The sequence below is a fragment of the Raphanus sativus genome, chromosome 8, assembly GCF_000801105.2.
Source record: "Raphanus sativus cultivar WK10039 chromosome 8, ASM80110v3, whole genome shotgun sequence".
Classification (NCBI taxonomy): domain Eukaryota; kingdom Viridiplantae; phylum Streptophyta; class Magnoliopsida; order Brassicales; family Brassicaceae; genus Raphanus; species Raphanus sativus.
The window spans coordinates 1,765,047-1,781,185 of NC_079518.1; the positions used below are offsets into that span (position 1 = coordinate 1,765,047).

At 36.0% G+C, this 16,139-nt stretch overlaps 1 protein-coding gene and 1 pseudogene across 2 annotated transcripts; both read right to left on the reverse strand.

Annotated features, from left to right (window-relative positions):
* Positions 1–223: 223 nt before the first annotated feature.
* On the reverse strand, positions 224–2,598 carry LOC130498760 (polygalacturonase At1g48100-like; annotated as a pseudogene).
* A 9,776-nt stretch (positions 2,599–12,374) lies between these two features.
* On the reverse strand, positions 12,375–14,543 carry LOC108806005 (BOI-related E3 ubiquitin-protein ligase 1). 2 transcript variants are annotated; one of them, XM_018578016.2, is made up of 5 exons: positions 14,274–14,543; positions 14,101–14,153; positions 13,528–13,723; positions 13,072–13,433; positions 12,375–12,983 (listed from the first exon to the last, which is right to left on the reverse strand). In XM_018578016.2, exons 3-5 carry the CDS (start codon positions 13,634–13,636, stop codon positions 12,444–12,446), a joined length of 1,011 nt encoding a protein of 336 aa, XP_018433518.1. In that variant the 5' UTR covers positions 13,637–13,723; positions 14,101–14,153; positions 14,274–14,543; the 3' UTR covers positions 12,375–12,443. The 2 variants fall into 2 exon arrangements, with proteins under 2 accessions (XP_018433518.1, XP_056849221.1); XM_056993241.1 differs by having other exon boundaries at positions 14,093–14,153.
* Positions 14,544–16,139: the final 1,596 nt, after the last annotated feature.

Genomic DNA, 16,139 nt, shown 5'->3' on the forward strand with positions numbered 1-16,139 from the left:
GACTGACTGATGTTAACTGTCTTTGTTGCTTTCTTATTCTTCTTATCCATAAAGACAAGTTTTTTGATCACTTTAGGTGTTGTGACTGTTTCTCTCTACCTAATGTTTAATGTGTTTTTAAATACTTTATCACAATGTTGATGATTAGTTTCATCTTTTGGGATTATTTATGAATTATCAAATGTTTTTAAGTATTATTATCTTTAGATTTGTATGAAGCATACTAGTAGGCTTCTTCTAGGCTTAAGAAAAATATACATTTCAACAAGCTTTCATGATCAGACTGAACTCTGTTTCTTGCTGGCTGTCCCAATCTGCAAACAATCAATAGGAGGAAGAGTAGGAGTGGTTGAGCTCACCAAACGTCTGCCAACAAAAAAGGATCATACATATGATACCGTTCTTGAACCCGGTTTAAGCTCTATTGCAGACAACTGCACATCTACGCAGGGGAAGTCATCACTGCAGGCGAAATGAACCGGTTTTCACGGTACATAGTGCCTTTGATCCTCGTAAGTCACTCCTTCGACTGCAACCGCTGACGTCTGGTTCTTGCACGTGGTATGGTCGCAGTAGAATTGGTCTATCACTATCGGAAGCTGACTTCGTTGAGCTGAATGTTCGAGAAGAGTAATCCTTTCACTGATCCTACTCCCTCCTTGCCACGTCTTGATCCTGACCCCTGTCATCGTGTTGTGCATGGCCACGTCTCGCACTGTTATGTTCGAGACGCATGCTTTTGTGCTGTCTTTGCCGAGGCTACCCGATGCTGATACCATGACCCGGTCCACAGTTCACGTTGTGTATGTATACGTTAGAGCAACCAGTTTGGATCGAGATGCAATCATCTCCTGCACGTACACATCGAGAGGGAGACATCATTAGCCAAGAATTCAAGAATTCAAGAAATCAAGAAATCAAGAATTCAAGATTCATACCGCAAGAGAGTGTTGTGCTGTGAATGAGGACATCTCTAGTGTTCTGGAGGTGAATCCCATCAGTGTTTGGACTGCACCAGGTGAAGAAAACGGTCATGTCATGTACCAAAACGTCTCCGCAGTTATCGAATTTGAGGTGACATTGAGGACTGTTTTGGATCGTTATACCAGACACTTCCACACAACACTCCCATAGAATCTAGCGCCTATAACATACACATATCAGTAAACAACAGTTTAACAATCCCAAAACTCTTTTGTCTTTGTTACTCACCGTTGGTTTGATGCTTGGCATTTTCAAATCAAACTCACTTTCTGGAGGGTTTTGGTGATTAACAGAGTTGTTCAAGGGGACGATGAGTTTGGTTTCACCATCGATGAAAGGGTAATCTTGTTGCCACCAACCAGAGCCTCTCCATCAATCACACCTTTCCCTTGTACTTTGATTCCTATCAGCTTTGTGAAATCAAATCCACCACATTAACCCTTTTCCCCATGACTTTGAATCCGTTGGAGCTATAATTGTACCATCAAGCTGCAACCGCACAAAACGTTTTAGATCTTTTTTTTTTTTTAACTAAAGAGAGACAGTTTTTATATTTTCAAAAGATCCTCAAGTCCACCTGAAACACAATGTTTGGTTCACAATAAGGACCAGAGAATGAGATTGGACCGACAAGGAAAGTGTATTCAGGTGGTATGATCATCATCGATGCCTCCACTTTGCAAGCAGCTGCCCAAGCGCTTCAAACGCCCTGCAAAACATTATGAACACTCTGTTAATTACGCTGATTACCATTATAATAATGGTTATTAAGGCTTAAAATTGTGGTCCATTTGTAATCTTTTGTCACTTTATATTCGTTTGTCTTTTCCTTTTGGGCGCAAGTTAACATTTAAGACAGAAAAAATATTGAAAAAAAATTATAGTGACTTTACAGACACAAAAACCATTTTAGCTCTGTTTTTTTTTCTTGTTCTGTCTCGTGTTCTGTCTCAGTGATCTCTCAACTGTAACTTGTCTTTTTCTAATTCTCATGAAAAAGATATATAAAAGGCTCTAGTTGAGTCAAATACTACCACTAGGATTGCAAACTGTACGGACAACAAAATAAATGAGCTTTTATTCAGTTTTTATTTATTTTTATATACCTTAGTGTCATCGCATTTGCCATCACCCTTTGCACCAAAATCATCACATTGAAGACCTGAGATTCATCTAGCGGCGGAAGGGACGGTGGTTGGAACTTTTGGTAGTCGTGAAACCACCGGAGAGTTATTGTCGTCAGCTTTTGGCGGCGTTATCAGCTTTGGCTTTGGTTTAGGTTTAGACTTGTGGGTGATGACTGTTGATGTTATTGTGAGAGCTGTGGTGACTGTTCCCATGGTTTTTCGGTTTCTTGCTTGACAAGGAATCAAACAAGTCAGAGGATCTTCGGTTGTTATGTCTCCAGTGTCTTCCTCTTCTAGCTATGCAAGTCTCTAGGGTTACAGACCAGACCAAAGCGGCTATTAGCATCATCATCGTAATGCTCTCAGCCTTAGACTTTTCCTCATTATCATTTTTTTGTTTGTTTCTCTGTCTAAACGAAGAGTGTTTCGTGGTGGTTGAGAGTAAGAGAGACTTTGGTTTCTTTGAAGTTGTTGTTGGTTTAAATTGAAGAAAGAGAACGTTTTGTGGGGATTAAATAAGGAAACAGTCCAAGAATAATGTAGAGAGGCTCACGGGTTTTCAAAATGGAATTTTATTTGCAGATTGTAAATGAAAATGGAATCAATAGTCCTTTTCTTTCTATATTGTGAGTGACAAACTTATTTACCTAAAATACTAAATAAACGAATAAGTCTAAAATCTCAAATTTATTGTTATTGGTTGGTAGATTCTATCATTTTTATTAAAATCTTGTATTATTTGGTTTAATGATTGTTTAACAATTTGCAAAAAAAAATTATTGTTCAGAAAATTTAGTTTTTAATGATTCTAAGTTTTCATCAGATTTTGGTGTTATAACTGAATTCAAGATAATTTTATTCATAAAACAAAACTTCAAAAATCTTGCACATTCCTTTAAATTCTTAAAATTAGATTTTCATATATTTTTTAAAATATGAAAAACTCAATAGAAGTCTTTATAAATTTAACAATTTTTTTTGAATTTTGCAATCAACCAACTCTACAAATATTATATTTCTACTAACCCTTCTAATCTTACTTTATATTAGTTACCTGTATACGATAATAATATCATCTATGAACTAAATTATCATTATTTGGCTAGTTTAGATTTGGACTTTGGTCCAGTTGATTTATATGATGGGTCGTAACAGATGATTAGTATATCCTCTGATATTAGTCGAAAAAATATTTTAAATTCGGATCAAATAATGTGATACGCTTTTTGTAACACTAAATAGTTTCTATTCAGATCCGACTAGATCAGCCGGTAAAATTTATCAAAAAGATGTACGCTTTTAATTGGATTTATTTAAAATAAAGATTATATTGACAGTGATGTAAAGTTACTACTCGTGAATTATGCGGAAGTTTATGAGTAGAAATATGCCAAAAGTATACCTGAAACAAAGATTATTTTACCGTGCGTAAAAGTTCCAAACGGCCAACACCTAAATTGTATGTGGAGTAAATACTGGTCAGGGGCTATGTGTATGCCACCTGGAGAGTATTTGATGGTCAAAAGCTCATCTAATTTGGTTGGGCACATGGATAGCCAAGACTTCACCATACTCACATGTATATACTCCCATGAAGTGAGATACTTAAGATGAGGTGCATATTCAGTTTTAGGATCTTTATGTTTATTTGGATATCTAGAATCAGATCGAAACAAGCATTGAAGCATGTGTGTATAGCGTAGGCATGTGTTGGATCTGTCGTATTGGCACGACGAGAGTGTCTTATATTTCTCACAATTAGTTTACCCAGTGTACAAGTTCAAGAGGTCATGTAGAAAAAATAACTGTTTTCTAAATACATAGGACTGTGATTTTATAATCAATATTTCAGTCATTATCAATAACACCATGCTAGAGATAGATAGATAGTATGGCCAAGAGCATAGAAGTTCTTCAAAAAGCCAAGTTAAGTAACGATATATTTTAAAATCTGAAATTAATAAAATAAATTAATAACAAAAATAAACTCGATGATTAATATAAGAATTCCAAGTGGATAATCAAAATCTTGAAAAAAGTTGAGTTGAAACAAAAGTTTGTTGAGAAATAATGTGTTTCATGAAGATATAAAAAGAAAGAGACTCGTGAGTGGTCTATATGTTATGGGCACTGATTATAACGTCTCTTTTAGCACTCACATGCACCACTTCACGGGCATTGTTTTTGTATTCACAACTCCAATTATTAGTACTTATTTCATTGTTTCTCTTATGTATATAATGTTGAATCTATTCTATTAGTATTAAATTTTATTTACTATTCAAGAAAAAGGCTGCTATTTTAGGAAGGAGCAGAAACAGAAAACAGAAAGTTAACCGAAGCTTTTCTCTTTGCTTCGTCGCAGGGGCCAGTCTGATATTTTTTTAAAAATCGTAATGTCTTACGCTTAAATAAATGTTCTACTACAACTAAAGTTATTATATAACATCGTGATGGCTTAAACGATCGGTTCTTTTGTGTGCTCGACCCAGTCTCAAATCTTGGTCGTCATATTAAACCTCATACAAATGGATCGGCGTGAAAAGTGTTTTATGTCGTTATGTTAATCATTTATGAATTTCCCCTATATAAGATAGTATAACGTATATTACATTAACTACGTTATATTGATATTAGCTACGCATTTTTTTCCTCGTTTTACTTAGATCAAGGACTGGATCTAGCCAAAAGGATCGTATTATGCCACATGGTATTATTGTATTAATTCTACAAAATTGTGCAGTCATGTACCGTACACATAAACCACCTTTGGGATTCAGAAAAAGCTTTGTGCGCTCATAGTTTTATGAAATTTCTTGTCTTTCAAATAAAACTTAAATTAATGAATAAATACAAAAGAATGCTCACTTCAACTGTTGTAAGCTGGAAAAAAGGAAGTTGTTTTGTCCTAATAGAACCCTCAAAAATGAATAGGCAACTGTTATTTTTTTATCATGGTTTTTTCAGAACCATTATTATTAAATGCTTATAATTAAATATTGATTTACTATACATATTCTGCAAATAGTAAAGTATCATGTGATTGAACACACTCATATATGTGATTCGACAGTTTTCTTCTTGACAGCCATAACGCTGGTGGCTATCTAATATTTCTAATTCTTCCAAATCAAAATAAACAACAAAAGATGAGATTATTGTGACAATAATATTGTGACAACAAAAGATGACAAAATAAACATGAAACGTTGATCTTGATGGTTGGTGAATAAATATTCGGATAAATTTCTGTGTATTCTTTTCTATAAACGTAAATAACAATGGTTAGGGGATTTTCTTAGGTTTCATATTTGGTGATGAATCATAATCTTTTAACCCTTTTTTTACATATCTTTTAACCTTGTTATGTAAACATTGGGAAACTTCAACCGCTCCATTTTTTTGCTCAAATACGATCTTGCCTGCACACATGTTTCCTAGTAATATACTAGCGATAATCAACATGCCGATTTGAATACTGTCACGCACGAAGATGCACGAAAGTCAAAATCGTTTTAGTTACGTTTTAATTAAATATGCGTAGATGGTCAGAGACCAGTGACATGTTGGCTTCTTTACTGAGATTACAGTTAGTTTCAGTTTTACTTAGTCAGCAAATATATACGTCCAAATAGATCCCTCTAAATGACCTTCTCTTTCATTAAAACGTATCGAAGATGCCAGTGTTCATTGTTGCATAAGACGAACAAGTACAAAAAGCAAAACAATTATATAAAATGAAGGAAAGAATCCTAAGAATCAATAAATCTGTTAACATTTATTAAAACCAAGCCTAAAGCTAACGTTGCATATATAAAATCAAAGACTTCTAAGGTGGACCAAATATGTTGGCAACATGATGTTGCCTATCTCTGTTGGTGCTCTTCATATATTTTGTTTTTGTACTTAGTTACGAGACGGTAAATGCACATATACGTTCGTTAAACCTTTTAAGGGATCATCAAGAAATACTACACTGAGTGATAAATCTTGTTTATGTTGGATAAGCTTCAAAAGAGCTTACTTAGACAATAAGTTATTCATTAAGATAAGTAGAATAACAATAGGATTAGGATTAAGTTATGTTCCTAGTTCAAGTTGTAATAGGTCAAGATAAGAGCCTATATAAAGAGATCAAAGTTGTAAGAGATATCTCAAGAAGTTAAGAATATATAAAACGAAGAACAGTTTTATAATCCAAGCTTGCATACATACGTTTTGATCTTGGTGACTATATTTGGTATCAGAGCACTAGGTTATTCGTATTTGAGAAGACAAGAAGAAGGAAATCATGGCAGATACTAAAGATTTAACAGAAGTTAAGGCTCCGACTGCACTAGGAAGAAGAGAAGACGTTCCAAATACAGTGGTCTGTCCTATGCTTTCAACGACAAATTACAATGTCTGGGTGAAAAAGATGAAAGCTCTCTTTAAGCTTCATAAGGTATGGGAGGTGATTGATCCAGGAACAGAGGATGAAGACAAGATAAATATGGCGATTGTACTGCTGTATCAATCAGTACCTGAAACTCTGGTAATGCAATTTGGAGATGACGATACTCCTAAGGAAATCTGGGATTCAATCAAAACAAAGAACGTAGGTGTTGAACGAGTAAAAGAAGCAAGATTGTTAACACTAATGAATGAGTTCGATCGCTTAAACATGGAAGACTCAGACAGTATTGATGCATTCACGAGCAAGCTAACTGAACTTGCATCAAAATCAGCCTCGTTAGGGCAGAAGATTGATCAACCAAAGCTCGTGAAGAAACTACTCAATAGTCTACCAATGAAGTTCATTCACATTACAGCTTCTATAGAACAGATGCTGGATTTAAATAAAACTTCCTTTGAAGATATTACAGGAAGACTCAAAGCATACGAAGAACGTGTCAAAGGCAAGACGGCATATGATCAACAAAAACAACCTGCTTTTCGCAAGTTCAGAAGCCTCGTACAATCAGAATTCAAGAGGACGAGGAAGAGGCTGGAATCGTGGTCGTGGTCGTGGTAATGGTGGCAGAGGACGCGGAAGAAGCAATTCTGGAGAAGAAAACAAAGAAAAGAAGGACTACTCTCAGATTGTGTGCTTCAACTGCAAGAAAAAGGGACACTTTAAATCAGTGTGCCCTGAAAAGAAAGAGGATACACAGGAACTAAACAAAGCTGAGACAGAGATAGCAGAGGCGGCTCTGTATCTACACGAGCTTGTGTACCTTAATGAAGATAAAATATTACCTAAGGTGTTTGAAGATGATAAGAAAGAAGATGAAGTATGGTATTTAGACAACGGGGCTAGTAATCATATGACAGGACAAAGGTCTTATTTCTCAGAGCTTAACGAGAACATCAAAGGCAAAGTGAAGTTCGGAGATGGATCCTATGTGGATATCAATGGAAAGGGCTCAATTCTGTTTGAAGCAAAGAATGGTGAACAGAAACTCTTAACTGATATCTACTATATACCTAATCTAAGGAGTAATATCTTGAGTTTAGGCCAAGCAACTGAGCAAGGCTGTGATATAAGAATGAAGGACAGCTACCTGACCTTAAGAGATCCAAACGGAAGATTACTAGCTAAAGTGAAAAGAACTTCTAACAGGCTTTACAAGATAAAGCTTCAAGTTGGCCAAGCAGCGTGTCTTTTAGCTAAGATTAAGGAAGAACCTTGGCAATGGCATGCTAGACTCGGTCATATCAACTTCAAGACTATAAAAACGATGGCGACTCATGGAATGGTTAATGGTCTACCGGAGATTAATGAAGTAAAGCAAATCTGCGACTCTTGTTTAGTAGGAAAACAGACCCGACATCCCTTCCCAAAAGCAACATCGTTTAGAGCCTCTCGTGCTTTGGAGCTGTTACACGCCGATTTGTGTGGACCTATATCACCAGCTACTCTCTCTCAGAACAGATATATCTTTGTCATCATTGACGACTGCACAAGGTACATGTGGTCTATTTTACTAAAAGAAAAAAGTGAAGCATTTGATAAATTCAAGACTTTTAAGAACCTTGTGGAGAAGGATTTTGAGAAAGAGATAGTAACATTGCGTACCGACAGAGGAGGTGAGTTTACCTCACATCAGTTTCAAGAATTCTGCAATACCAACGGCATAAGACGTCACTTGACTGCTCCGTACACACCGCAACAGAACGGAGTGGTGGAACGAAGAAACCGTACACTTATGGAGATGACTCGCAGTATGTTAAAGGCTATGAATATGCCTAACTACTTATGGGGAGAGGCAGTTCGTCATGCCACCTATTTGATCAATAGAGTCCCCACAAGGGCTTTAAAAAATCAAACTCCCTATGAGTGTATACGAGGCAAGAAACCGAGTGTGTCTCATATAAGAGTGTTTGGTTGTGTGGCACATGCGAAGATAGACTCTGGTCAACTAAGAAAGCTTGACGACAGATCACTAGCTTTGGTACATCTCGGTATTGAACCAGGAACCAAAGCTTATCGGCTTTACAACCCTGATACGAAGAAAATAATCGTAAGTCGAGATGTGATTTTTAATGAAAAAGCTTGCTGGAATTGGAAGGGAGGAAGTAAGGAAGCTCAGAGTAAACCGGGTATGTTTCACATGTCATGGGGAGCTACAGAAGACAAAGGAAGTGGTCCTTACATTGGAGGAGTACAACGTGAAACAGCCTCACTTCCAGAGACAGTTGAAACAGAACAGAGTCCTGCAGAAGTAAAAACAGAGTCATATGAAACAGAGGAAACTGACTCTGTTGTGGAAGAAGAAAGCGATCAAGTACCGGAGTTGAGACGATCATCTCGACAAATAAATAAACCGGAGTATCTTAAGGATTACATCTTACTCGCAGAAGTAGAGTGTGAGATGTTACTTCTATCTATTAACGATGAGCCGATGAATTTTCATGAAGCAAAAGGTGATAAGAGATGGATAATGGCTTGTGAAGATGAAATAGGTTCTATCAACAAGAACAGAACGTGGTCACTAGTTGATAAACCTGTTGGAGTAAAGATCATAGGTCTCAAGTGGGTGTTTAAGATTAAAAGGAACGCAGACGGCACAATCATAAAGTTCAAGGCGAGGTTGGTTGCTAAAGGATACGTTCAAGAACACGGAATTGACTATGATGAAGTTTTCGCTCCAGTAGCTCGACTAGAGACCATACGACTGCTGATTGGTTTGGCTGCATCAAATCAATGGGAAATACATCATCTAGATGTCAAAACAGCTTTCTTACACGGAGAGTTGAATGAAGACGTCTACGTATCTCAGCCCGAGGGATTTGAAAAGAAGGGAGAAGAATGTAAGGTTTTCAAACTCTCTAAAGCTTTGTACGGCTTAAAGCAAGCTCCCCGAGCTTGGAACACGAAGCTTGATCAAGTATTAAAGAAGCTCAGGTTCAGAAAATGCAGCAAAGAAAGCTCTGTATATCGACGAGAGGACAAAGATACTCTGCTTATTATAGCTATATACGTGGATGATCTTTTTGTTACAGGGAACTCTGTGAAAGAGATAAAAGAATTTAAACGGTCAATGTCGCAGCAGTTTGAGATGTCTGATCTAGGCGTGTTGACTTACTATCTCGGAATGGAAGTAGAGCAAAGTCCACGAGGCATTACAATCAAGCAAGAAGCATATGCATTGAGGATACTAAAGGAAGCTGGATTAGATGATTGCAACTCAGTTAATATACCAATGGAATTTGGTTTGCAATTCTCTAAAGCACTAGATGAACCGGAGATTGACGCAACCTTATACAGAAGAAGGATAGGATGCTTAAGATACTTGATGCATTCAAGACCCGACTTAGCATTCTCTATAGGAATCTTAAGTAAGTATATGCATTCTCCACGAAAGTCTCATGGTGACGCATTGACGAAGGTGTTAAGATATCTAAAGGGAACTCAAGGCTACGGTTTGGTGTTCAAGCGTGGAGGATCACAGAAGCTCGTTGGTTTCAGTGATAGTAGCCATAACACTGATCCAGATGACAGTAGAAGCACAACTGGCCATTTGTTTTGTCTCGGAGATACACCAATATCTTGGTGCTCGCAGAAACAAGATGTGGTAGCTCTGTCCTCATGTGAAGCTGAATACATGGCGGCAACAGAGGCGGCTAAACAAGCTATCTGGCTTCAGGAGTTAGTGAGTGAAATCACAGGAAGAAAGATCGAGAGGACACTGGTTCGTGTGGATAACAAGTCTGCCATAGCTTTGGCAAAGAATCCAGTACTTCACCGGCGAAGTAAACACATCCATAAGCGTTTTCATTTCATCAGGGAATGTGTAGAACGAGAGCTGATCGACGTCGAGCATATACCCGGAACAGAACAGAAGGCGGACATTCTAACTAAGGCACTAGCAAAGATCAAGTTCAAAGAGATGAGGGATTTGATTCAAGTTCAAGATTTAAGCAAAGGAGCTTTGAAGCTTAGAAGGGAGAATGTTGGATAAGCTTCAAAAGAGCTTACTTAGACAATAAGTTATTCATTAAGATAAGTAGAATAACAATAGGATTAGGATTAAGTTATGTTCCTAGTTCAAGTTGTAATAGGTCAAGATAAGAGCCTATATAAAGAGATCAAAGTTGTAAGAGATATCTCAAGAAGTTAAGAATATATAAAACGAAGAACAGTTTTATAATCCAAGCTTGCATACATACGTTTTGATCTTGGTGACTATAGTTTAGTTTTACGTACGTACACTGCAACTCATGCATCGAATAAGTAAAAAAAATCGATAATAATATGGACAAATCTGTAAGGTGCACGGGAGTTTTGTAATTATTGGATATGTAATAACAAGAAGAATGTAGTCTTTGACTTCACAACTCGACTCTTTATGATCTCGTGCCAATCTCTTTCCCGTGTTGATAATGCGACACTTTGATACGCTAAAGATATACTCCGCCCGGCCTGTATTCTTCCTTTTTTAATTAACTTCACGCATTTGACAAAAGAAAAACCACGCACATTTATCTATATATAATCATGGTTACACGTAAACACTAAGTGGGAATAAATTATGTATTATATACTTGAAGAATCGGAGAATTTGAGATAGTGGCAAGAGGACCAAAACGATATTGAATTAAGAAATATTACTATCTTTTTCAGGATATTAGATAACCTTATTGAAAAGTCATTTTGCAGTTCTCCTAACACTTGTTTTGTATTGATTGACTAATTTCCTTATACAGACCGAATAAAAAATAATTGGGACTATCTCTTAAAAAAATAATTAGAGTGTATATGGTGATTGAAGTTGATGTGGTACTTATGGAGAGCTGTGATAAATGCAGCCAGTTACTACTTAGATATTCCATATGCATTTGCAATATTACAAAAATACATCAAAATAAAATAATGTTTCGCCCCCAAACTTTGCCTATCTGAATTACTAAGGATTTGTTTGGCGTTTAGGCAGCCAAAACTTTTAGATTGTAAAAAGTTCTAAAAGTTTGGGGTATGACAAAAAATTTACTAAAATCTGCAAAACACACTTTAAATAATACTAAAATCACTCATATCTCTTAAAATATCACATAATTCTTTTTTAATTACAATTCTCAACCTCTTATTTGAAAGTAAAACATTTTTTATAATTCTCAAAAAAAAGTAAATCGTTTTTTATAGGGTTAACAAGAAGGTTTGCTCTTTATTCTTGTAAACTGTTTCTCCTTTATGCAACAAACGGTAGAAACAGTTTACAAGAATAACAATTGAAAATGGGTATTGTAGTTCACTAAGATTTTTGAGCTCTTTTGGATTAGTTAGAATTTCGTGTTTGGCTCTTCTAAGCAAACTAGTCATGAATCCTTTTCCTAGTTTTCCGTTGTCAAGCACTCCGTGGAGCGGAAGACTAAGCACACTGAAAAGTGAGCCCTGTTAATTAATGTTCAGTGTTTTAATCCCCAGTTGCATCACTATCATGGTAACATCATCCATCTCATCTGCTCCAGGTTAACAATATACACCGGGCCGCAAAGAATTTCATGTCAGTTAATTCTTCCTCTTGAGCTGAAGAATCCAGTACAAGTGTTAGAATGTATTTACATAACTGTATCTCTGGTTTAATATCACAGGTCTTGGTAGTCTTTGGGATGTAAAAGCCTGTGATGAATGGGAGATGAAATCATTGAAGATGTTCAAAATACGTAGGACAGGTTATAGCCAAAAAGACATTGAAGTTTGCTTATAAGATTCTGTTCCATAGTTTTATTGGGTTCAAGACTTCAAAAACCATATGCATAATACTTATATACATTTTGAAATAATATTAATAATAGCTTTTAAAAGTTGGAAGATTCATATAATGTATCCCAATTCTTTTCTGTTTTGTTTCAGGAAAAGAAGACCTGAACGCTAGAAGTTTTCAAAGACTTGCATACAGGACAAAACCCAGTGAATACATCACATTCCTTACACAAACACAAGTGCCTACACGGCACTAGCAACACCGATACTTCTTTCCCATGACACATCTTGCATCTCATCCTCTGACTCCCCATGTTGTTGTTGTTGTTGTTTGGATCAATGTGTGATGAAGCTGCATCATCTATTTCACTGTCTCCAAACCCTTCTATACCATGATCTGCACCAGCAACCACATTGTTGTTGTTGTTGTGGGACATTGCTTGTTGTAGATTTGTCTTTAAAACGTTAACCACAGACTCATTGTACTTTGCTCTGTAATGCCAATTCTGAGCCTCCATTGCTATTTGCTTTATCCTCTCCACGAGCTCTTTATTCTTCTTGTTCATGATATCAATCTCGTTGTCTTTCTCTTGAAGCTTCTTGCTCACTCCTCTCTCTACTGTGTTGAGAAAAGAAGCAATCTGTCTCTGTTTCATATCCTTCACTTCTTTCGCCATTTGAGCTGCCTGAACCACACAAAATTAAATAAAACATTACAAAACAGAGCACAAAACAGAGCAAAAAAACAGAGTACAAAACAGAGAAAATCAGTACCTGAACTTTTAAAAACTGGTCAAGCTCATCCTTTTGTCTGTGGAGATCGATCCGAAGACTATCATCGAGTGATTGTAAGATTGGAGAAGCAGCTACAATGCCACCACTAGCAGAAGTCACTGATGAGTTGCGTTCATCGTCATCATAAGACAGTCTAAGACCAGTGGAGACTAGATTCTCCTTGGGGGCTTCTTCTTGAACACTAATATTGTTATGATTATAGTTTAAAGACATCTGAAGCTTCTGTTGTCTAGTAATGCTTTCAACTTCCCTTCCTCTTTTGTTACCCCGAATCATTGGGAGGAGATTCTCGTTAGCAAAATAGTTTACTTGATCAACAGTAGTAGTGCACCCACCTCCCACTTCACAAAAAAAAAAAAGACAAGATTCTCAGTTTCTCGAGTTGAATAATGTTTTAGTTTGAGGTTAGGACATAATGATAAACAAGAAACTTACTGGTTCCGGGGAGGTGAAGCTGATTGGACTGTGTGTTTGTCTGGTATTGCAGCTGGTTCTCATTCATGAAAACCGGTGGTAGAGTGTTTCCGTTGTTTCTCATTGACATCTTCTTCTTCTTCGATAAAATTAAACAGGCAGTAAAGTATTTGACTTTCTCGGTTGAATTAGAGTACTAACAGAAGAAGTATGAAGCCTGCAATAAGGGAAGAAGAAGTCATTAGACAAGACAAATATTCCCAATATAGAAGTATAAAACTTCTGGAATAGATATGTAAACAAGACAATTCTTGATCATAGAACAGATTTGGTGTAAAATACAAAATCTAAGAGAGAAAATAAAATAAAACATAAGGGTAAATTATATATAACATTTTAAACCTAAACGACGATTAGGTTTCCATGATCATGCCTGATATATTATGTACTTTTAGCTTATTGATATAAGGTAAATATCTAAGAACATGTAATTAAAGATTACAAAAGTTCAAAGAACGATCCATGACTTAGGAGCAGAAACCCTAATTGACCAAATATGAGAATAAGAAGAAGAGGAAAGTAATACCTATGTACCTTTTTCAGAAGTTTCTCATCAGATTTAACAAACCCTGGTTTCCTCTCAGATCCTGCATGAAGAGAAAAATATCATCATCAACTCATCATATAAATAACCTGGTCTCTTCTTGAAAATTTGTTTTAAAACTGATAAAAGTAAGTTTAAGAAATACAGAGAGGCAGAGACGAACCGATGATTCAGGATCTTGACAGGAAAGAAGATGCCTTTGGTTGAGAGATGAAACGGCTATAGAAGAACAAGACTCTATTAAATTAAAGCCACAAGAAAAGAAAACAAATGCTTTTTTTTAATAAAGAAATCGAAAGGAAGAAGACAAAAGAAAGAGGCAAAAGAAACGGAAGAACAAGAAAGAAAGCAAATGAATGATGATGGTTTGTTTGTAAGCAATTTGAGCGGGTGCGATGGAGCGGGGACAGTGTGTGATGAAGATAGTGGGGGAAGTTGGTTGCCATTCTCGATATTTATTTCGGTAAACAAAACTACACACTTCGTTTATTTTTTATTTTAAATTTTGAAAATATTAATAATGATAATAATGGTTGATAGTAGTAAATGTAAACACCACCAAACAAACAAAGATACAAGAACCGATTGGTGCTGCTTTCTCGTCTTTTCTTTCGTCGTGAGGTGTATATATCTTTCCCTTCTCACTACGCCAACTTTTCTGTTTTCATTATTCTTTTTCTCCTTTCCTTTTTTTTTGTTAAATCAGAATGATAATATGTTAAACTGACAAATGACAAACATATTCTTGTTTTGACGTAGATACCAAATTTATTTTTACGATCATTGAAAACTGAAAAGTTAAAGAAAAAACAATAATGAAATGATGATCAAATAACCCTTTATTAGTTGAATGGTTTTCTCCTAAATAAACATAAGACATTTGAAATAAAGGGCGTCTAGATGAATAAGTTTCTCCAAAATAAATATTTAAGCCCGCACAGCAGATAGCAACAATACATTGAATTTTGAAAATGTTGACAAAAACTATGGAATATGATTAATTGCATTAAGCTATGCTGGATCTAAAAAAATTGTGTGACCGCGTTCGAGAACAATAGTTTATTGAAACCGCATGATTAATACAATGTCACACGTACTGGCCCCATAAACAATTTGTGTTTGAAAACCTCATTTCATGATCTCACACATGTCTAGTAATCAGACGATATGAATGTCGAATACGATAGAGACTGGTCGTATTAAACTATATATAAACACTGAATTATTCAATATTTTGATATTTTATCGACGATGATACATGTGGAAACATTCAAATTTAATTCTTCCCAAGTCATTACCACGACGGGAGACATATATAATTCAAACTTTTTTTTTTTTTGTAAATGGCATTTATATAATTCAAACTATTCCACCGATTAATCAACGATCACCGAAGACGAGCATGGTTGTTGCTATATAAATATGGAAAAAAAAAAGAGAAAGAAAATTATTTAGAAATCAATCTTTGTCAATCTGATAATGTATTTTTGGTTTTTATATAATGCAAAATTATAAATGTGAATATGCAGAGAGAGTAGTAATATGAAAATACGAGTGGAGATTGTGTTAAAAATATGGAGATAAAATAATAATAATGAAAGAAAATACAGCAAAACTTCTCCCTTTCTCTTCCCTAAACGCTCCATCTTCTCTCTTAACCAAGAACTTTCAGGTCTTCAGATTTGCAGCTCCAGCGGCTTCCATAGCGTCGGAGCTCTGCTTTCATGTTTGTAAATCTTTTCGGTGTGGTTATTTTAAGATCCGTTTTGCTTCTGTTTTTTTCGTTTTCTCTCTGTCTTCTGTTTGTGTCAAGTGTGTAGTTCTTTAAGTGTTTGAGGAGATCTTCGTTAGCTTGTAAGATGTGGTGTAGTTTGATTTCTTCGTCGCTGCGGTGGCTCACTTGATTGATTTGGCCAGACCTGTAATTTTTTTCTGGTGTACGGTGCTGGTTGATGCCGTCTCTGATGTGGGTTGTTAATTCTTCCATCAGATCTGGTCAATTCTTTTTTGTTTGAGTCGTTTGTGGTCG

Bases quoted from the DNA above. Each gene is read 5' to 3' on its own strand.
- LOC108806005 (XM_018578016.2), bottom strand. From the start codon at position 13,636: ATGTCAATGAGAAACAACGGAAACACTCTACCACCGGTTTTCATGAAT. The intron at 13,434-13,527 runs GTAAGTTTCTTG...TTTTTTGTGAAG, and splicing joins GCTTCACCTCCCCGGAACCA to TGGGAGGTGGGTGCACTACT. The intron at 12,984-13,071 runs GTACTGATTTTC...TGTGTGGTTCAG, and splicing joins ACCAGTTTTTAAAAGTTCAG to GCAGCTCAAATGGCGAAAGA.